The 6,416-nt window shown below is 40.7% G+C and overlaps 2 protein-coding genes across 2 annotated transcripts; both read left to right on the top strand.

The window, feature by feature from the left end:
- The first annotated feature begins 478 nt into the window (after positions 1 to 478).
- On the top strand, positions 479 to 1,766 carry LOC120353402. Its single transcript, XM_039436991.1, has 2 exons — positions 479 to 606; positions 1,432 to 1,766. The coding sequence occupies exons 1-2, from the start codon at positions 531 to 533 to the stop codon at positions 1,668 to 1,670; spliced, it is 315 nt and encodes a 104-aa protein (XP_039292925.1). The 5' UTR covers positions 479 to 530; the 3' UTR covers positions 1,671 to 1,766.
- A 462-nt stretch (positions 1,767 to 2,228) lies between these two features.
- Positions 2,229 to 5,335, top strand: LOC120353400. The gene is made up of 2 exons (XM_039436988.1): positions 2,229 to 2,372; positions 4,676 to 5,335. The coding sequence occupies exons 1-2, from the start codon at positions 2,251 to 2,253 to the stop codon at positions 5,088 to 5,090; spliced, it is 537 nt and encodes a 178-aa protein (XP_039292922.1). The 5' UTR covers positions 2,229 to 2,250; the 3' UTR covers positions 5,091 to 5,335.
- Positions 5,336 to 6,416: the final 1,081 nt, after the last annotated feature.

Genomic DNA, 6,416 nt, shown 5'->3' with positions numbered 1-6,416 from the left:
CGTTTTTTGGTGCATAGACTGAGGTAGTGGCCCATAGATGTCAGCTGATATTAATTCAAGTGGTTGTGAAGGCAAGATAGGTATCATTTCTCCTGCTATGTGAAAACGGTTATGCTTTGTTTTTTGACAGATGTCGCAGGCTCTTATTAACTGTGTAACCTTTTTATTCAACCCTTCGAAGTAATAACATGTTTTCAGGGCATGTATTGTTTTCTTTATGCCAAAGTGACCAATTCGTTCATGTGTTTCCAAAATTACGTCCTTTTCTAGGGTGTGTGGTATGACTAGATGCCAAAAATTGGAGTTTTTATTGGCCTTATAAAATAAATGGTCGTTGAAGACAGTGTAGCGTTGTAGATACTGATGTTCTTCTACTGGAGGGTTGGATAATTTGTGAATGAGATCTGTGATTTTGTTGTCCATTGATTGTGCGCTTTTAAATTTTTCAGATGTGAGGAGTTCAGTGTGCAGGAGTGGCGATATATTGAAGGGTAACGGCACTGGTTGATCTTCGGCTACATAGCATTGGAATGTCGTCTCATTGGCATAGGTGTCACTTCCTTCTCTGGACAAGAAATCAGCGGTTTGATTTCGTTTACCTGGCAGGTGAGTGAGTTCCAGATCAAATTCTTGTAACAACAGAAACCATCTAGACAGTCGGTTGTTGGTTAACTTGGCTGTTTTGAAAAAAGTCAAGGCCTTATGGTCTGTGTTAACAAAAATCTTTTGGCCTAGCAACAACGTTCTATATTTCTTGCATACTTCGACAATGCTTAGTAGTTCTTTTTCCATGACTGTGTACTTCTTCTGGGCTGCATTCATAGTCTTGCTATGACTCCTTTTTCTCCTTTCTCATCATATTGAAAAATTTCCGCACCCAAGGCGTAATCCGATGCGTCAACATTTATATGGAATGGTTGGTTTAGATTCGGGTGATTAAATATAACAGCTTTCAAAAAAGCATCCTTCAACTGGTTGAAAATTTCATCTTCTTTGAGCCCCCATGTCCATGGTTTAGAGGATGATAAAACATGACTCAGTTGTGCTGTATAATGAGACATCTGTTTATTGAAGCGACGATAGAATTGTAGGAAACCAATAAAACGTTGAAGCTGTTTACGACTTGATGGAGATGGAAAGTTTTTTATAGCTGCTAATTTGTCAATGTCTTGCATGATACCTTTATCAGTTATGATGTGCCCGAGGTATTTGACCTTCTTGGCAAAAAATTCACATTTTGATAATTTTAATTTCATACCACATTTTATTAATCTACCGAATACTACATCAAGGTGTTGAATATGCTCTGCCACACTCTGTGATGAAATAATTGCATCGTCAATGTAAAGAGCGCAAAAATCTGAAATGTCTTCACCAATTGACTGTCTTAGGCAGCGTATAAATATAGCCATTGCGTTTCTGATTCCAAAGGCGAGTCAGGTGAACCTGAGATTTCGCCCGTTGAAGAGGAAGGACTGGTAATCCCGAGATTCTTCTGCCACTTGTACCTGCCAGTATCCGGAACTGAGGTCGACGGTGGAGTATATGGTCTTGCCATGGAACGTCTGCAACACCTGATCGATCTGGGCGGGAGCTTCACGGTCGTTGTCGAGAATCATATTCAGCTGGCGAGCGTCAAGACAGAGTCAGGTGGAGCCGTCCTTCTTTGAAATGCAGGTAATAGGCAAACTATAATGCGATGTGGATGGTTCAATAATGCCTAGTCTTTCCATCCTATCTATTTCTGCAGCTGCCGCTTGACGGTGAGCAAAGGGAATGGGATAAGATTTCCTATAATACGACTCATGTGGTTTGACCTCTAATTTGCACTGAAAATGATTTGCCAATCTCGGCTGCTCTGAAAACACTGCGCAATTTTTCATGAACATTTCTTTCATGGATTGTTCAGTGGTGAGCCCCCATTCAGAATTATTATCAATTTCATTTAACAATTTTTTCATCAAAATGTCAGTATCATCCGGTGTTTCGTTTTCCAAACTGTAGTCATCTACTGAATCATGATCTATTATCTCGCTCTCCTCGCTTTGACTGTATTTCACCCTGTGTTCTCTTTCAGGAATATAGTCTTCAACCATGTGATATCTCACTACTCTTACATCTCCCGCATTGGCCTTTAGTATTATCTGAGTATTGATACTAGTCCAGTTGCTATTGTCGGTTAATTGTAGTTTGAGGTTTTTGAAGTTTATGTTTGAGTTATAGTGGGCTAAGAAATCAGCACCAATAATAATGTGTGGTCCATTTGCAGGCAATACCAGGAAGGAGTACGGGAAACACTTTCCTTCGACTTGGATCTCCAGGAGGCATTGTTTAGATATTCGGAGGCGACGTCCTGGCGTGACACCTGATAGGTAGGTTGAGGTTAATGGTAATGTGGCTATTTCTGTTATGTTTTTTAGGCGGGAATATTAGTCATTCTGGATTAGACTGACTTGTGATCCAGTATCTATGAGGGCTTTGAATTGTAGGCTGGCTATTTGTATAGTGATATAGGTTTGAAAATGTTCATGTATTTCCTGAATGCCGGAGTTTTCTTCTTCTAGCAAGGTTTCTCTGATGTTATTATATAGCGCGGTAAGACATGTAGATTCTTTTCCTGTATCTGGATCGGTGAGGTTGTCTAGATTTTCCATTTTATTCGTTTTTGCAGGTTGGGTAGGCTTAAACCGTATAGAGCGGCAACAGCGGTAGATTCCTCTGAGTTTCGGTTTCTTGCCATGGACTATTTCGACTGGCGGGAGTGGCGGATCAGTATTTTTAATTGGCGGTTGTTCTTCTGCTAATTGATTACCATTTCTCTCCGTGTGTAAACAGGTGATGGGCGACTGTGGCGGGTGATTTCCATATAGTCAGATTTTCTGCGGCGTTGAGGACCCTTGTGTTTTCTCGGCCATATCTGATTTTCTTCCCTGGTTCTCGTTGGGCGTCGTTTGATGCTGATTTGCTTTCTCATTTCCCATCCGGTTATAGTTGTTGTTCCTGCTATGTGCGGCGTTGTTGGAGTATGGGTTACGGTGTTGGTTTATGCGGTCTCGTCCATCATGATAGTATGCATTTCTCCGGTTTGTATCAGACTGCTGGTTGTGGTTCTGGAAATTCCTCCTTTTTTCTGGTTGGTTTTCTTTATTTAGTCGCCGTTGAAAATTCGTGTTGCGGTCCTGGTTATTAGCAGAATTAAAGGGACGGCGGGTGTTAGAAAAAGGTGACATATTATGTTGGGGTTGGGGATCTTGATGCGGATGCTCTTGTCGCACAATGAAGTTGTAATCTTCGCGATGCACTGCTTGGATTTCATGGAGATGATTTTCCAGTTCTTTGATGGTCTTAACATGACTAGTCGCTAGTGCCATCTGTATTGGGTAAGGCAGCTTCCGAATAATAATCTGAGTAAGTGCTAACTCGGCGAAAGGTGTATCCAGTTGTGAATTTTGGTATCTGATGTTTGATACGAAGGCGGTGCATGTTTGGCCACTTCGAGGTGAGTATTTGCAGGATACGATGTCAGATAGTATAACTCGCTGTCGGTCTTGTCCCCAATATTGCTCCAGAAGGCATCTATGAATTTGGATAGACTAATAAATTCGGCGGTGCGTCCGTGAAGGAGAAGTAAGGGTTCTCCGGACAACAGAGTGAATAATTTGAATTTCCATATGGGCCAGGGTGTGGGGGTAAGCTCTTGAACAGATCTCAGTTGTTCGATGAAGGGTTTTGGGGGCATAGACGCTGAGGTGTCATCAAAATGTCCCAGGTTTTGAAAAATTGTGGTGGTGCTGTGTGACTCTGAGGGCGTGGACAGTCCTAGGTTGGCCCGAGAGTGACTTATGTGGGTTTCCATCTGAGTGATGCGGGTATCCGTCTGCTCAAATCTTTTCTGGACCTCGGCATCAGCACTCTTCTTTTGCTCGGCGGCAATGTCACATCGTCTATGTAGGTCGCTGTATTGTATAGTCAAACTGTCCACCTGAGAGCTGATAGTAGTCTGCTTTTCACTCAGGGTGCTAACATGACTCTTCAAATTTGTTATGTTGGTCGTAACTGGTTCAAGTTGCCCTTCGACTCGCCGTATAATGTCCTCGTTCTCATTTTGACACGTAGAGATATGTTCATTGACTTTGGCCTGCACGCTTTGTGTTATCTGCTCTCCTGCTTTGATGCAATGCTGTTTGGCTTGATCAACTACTTTCTCTTTCAGAGTATCCATCTCCACACGTATGTGTTCCTTTAGGGTGACTTCGACGTTGATTACCTTCGTATGCATATCCTGGGATATCTGATCCAATCGGTTATTTGTTTCCACAATGGATTCATCCAGACACTCAGTTAATTTTTTGATGGTATTATCGGTGTCACGGAATGCTCCGTCCACCCGCTGACTCAACCTCTCCAAACCCTGTTCATTTATCTTCTTTGCTTCTTGAACTTCCTTATTCAGCTTGTTTATTGCTTCATTGGTTTGCTTGTTGTCTTTCTTTACCTCTTGAATTTCCTTCTTTAATTCTTCCTTTGCTTGTTTATTGTCTTCTTTTAATTCTTCCTTTGTTTGTTTGTTGTCTTTACTTAATTGTTTGTTGTCTTCCTTTAATTGTTTGATGTCTTCCTTTAATTCTTCCTTTGATTGTTTATTGTCTCTCTTCAAATCATTTATTGCTTCCAGGAGGGTGTTCCAATCTATTGCGGGAGCGGGTGTATGGCTAACGGTTATCCGCTGGTTCTTCATCCGAGCGACGGTGCGAGAAATGGGAGTTCCTGTTTCTGGGGCGTCGTCGTCCGTATGCTCTCCCAATGTTTCGTCCTCCGGCTCCTGGGCTGCCGACGGATCTTCCACTAGAATGCAGCTCTCCTCCACCTGCGTCGATGACAAGTCATCCAGTATATGTGGATGGAAATCGGCGGATGCGGTGGCAGATGCGGATGGCGGTGAGCGATCGGGTGAGATGTCCTCGGGGTCCGATAGACTTGGATTGACCGGGTCGTTTCCTGCCATGGTTTGCGAAAAAATAACGCGGCGAAAAGGTGTAGTGAATAAAAAACGTGAAAGTGCTGATGTGATATACAAAATAATTGAATAAAAGATCCAAGTGAAATTGTTGTAGCTTCACAGTGAATGAAATACAGAAAAAGTGATTTAGCAATGTTTTCAGTGATGAAGTGAATCAAATTAGCAATATCGTTAACATAAAACGATAATAACATAAAGGATACACAATGGATAATTATGCGGTAACGCAGGTACGCCTCTTATAATTTATTTTTATTACTATTATAAATATTTTACTCTTATAAGTTCTTGCCGCAATTCCATATAAGGCTAGTATTCTTCACAAAATTTTATATAAAAGCAGCAGTGTTCTGCTTGAATTATTCCACAATATATCCGTGATTTAGTTTGGCTTCCCTTTTTATGCCTTAAAAACTTTTAAAAATGTAAATAACTTCAATCCTCTTTTCTGTAAATTTCTATAAATTGATTTAATATAGACCTAATACTCTTAAAATAATATCACCTTTCTTATGGTATTTCTTATACCTATGACTTATAATATGACCAATTTTCAAGTAACACAATAATGAAATTCTGAGTTCGATTTTTTCTCTACAAAATTCATCAATCGATAAATTTCTTTTCTGCTCAAAAATTGAATATGGCACGTCTTGTTATTTTATATAACAGTGAACAGTTAATATTAAATTTGAAGAAATTCACAACCATGAATTTTTCAAAAATTTTCCCGTTGTCAGCGCTATAGTATACTGAGCAACTATATAATCCTCGTAGTCGATTATCCACCTCTTCAATGCCTATCACAGTTGGGCGCCAAATCATGTAAAGCTTTTCCTGGGGGAGTCACTCTCAGCTCCAAGGATAAGTCGATACACGTAGGGTGAATCTTGCACTGAATCAACAGTGTTGAGGTTATAAATTTTGTAACTGCGTGCGTGGACGCTAAGTGTACACCAGACTGATTGACTCACTACAAGATTCAATACAATTGTCGGAATCGCAGGAGGCCTAAACGCTCGCTCACCCTTGATTCTTCTTATGACAGATTGTATGGTGATGAAATTTTTATAAGTAGTGTAGCGGACGCTAAACACTGAATACGGATACCTTAAAATTATTACCTGTGAAGAATGAGCATACAAAATCATACAGGTCGGGCAAAAATCCCGATGTAGATAATTTACGGGACTGCGTCTCTAATAAGTTCCGAAGATTAAGGTAGTGTGCAAAGACCAGATATCGTTCGGAATATATTTCGAGAACAGAGTCTTGTCGGGTTTTTAGCTCTATTGTAGGAAATTATATGATCTCTGGCTGCATCTGCTGTACTGTTGATGTATTCGCTCCTAAGTCGAGGTTGGTAACAGATGAAAGATGATATATGAGCAGGTAA

The sequence above is a fragment of the Nilaparvata lugens genome, chromosome 10, assembly GCF_014356525.2.
Source record: "Nilaparvata lugens isolate BPH chromosome 10, ASM1435652v1, whole genome shotgun sequence".
NCBI lineage: Eukaryota > Metazoa > Arthropoda > Insecta > Hemiptera > Delphacidae > Nilaparvata > Nilaparvata lugens.
Note: the sequence above shows the minus strand (reverse complement) of the source record. Positions and strands in the feature narration are given on the sequence as shown.

What these genes read in the sequence shown, in the direction of transcription:
- LOC120353402 (XM_039436991.1), top strand. Translation starts at nt 531, where the DNA reads ATGTCGTCTCATTGGCATAGGTGTCACTTCCTTCTCTGGACAAGAAAT. An exon ending in TGATTTCGTTTACCTGGCAG is followed by an intron (nt 607 to 1,431) that starts GTGAGTGAGTTC and finishes CTGATTCCAAAG; the next exon opens with GCGAGTCAGGTGAACCTGAG.
- LOC120353400 (XM_039436988.1), top strand. Translation starts at nt 2,251, where the DNA reads ATGTGTGGTCCATTTGCAGGCAATACCAGGAAGGAGTACGGGAAACAC. An exon ending in CCTGGCGTGACACCTGATAG is followed by an intron (nt 2,373 to 4,675) that starts GTAGGTTGAGGT and finishes TATTGCTTCCAG; the next exon opens with GAGGGTGTTCCAATCTATTG.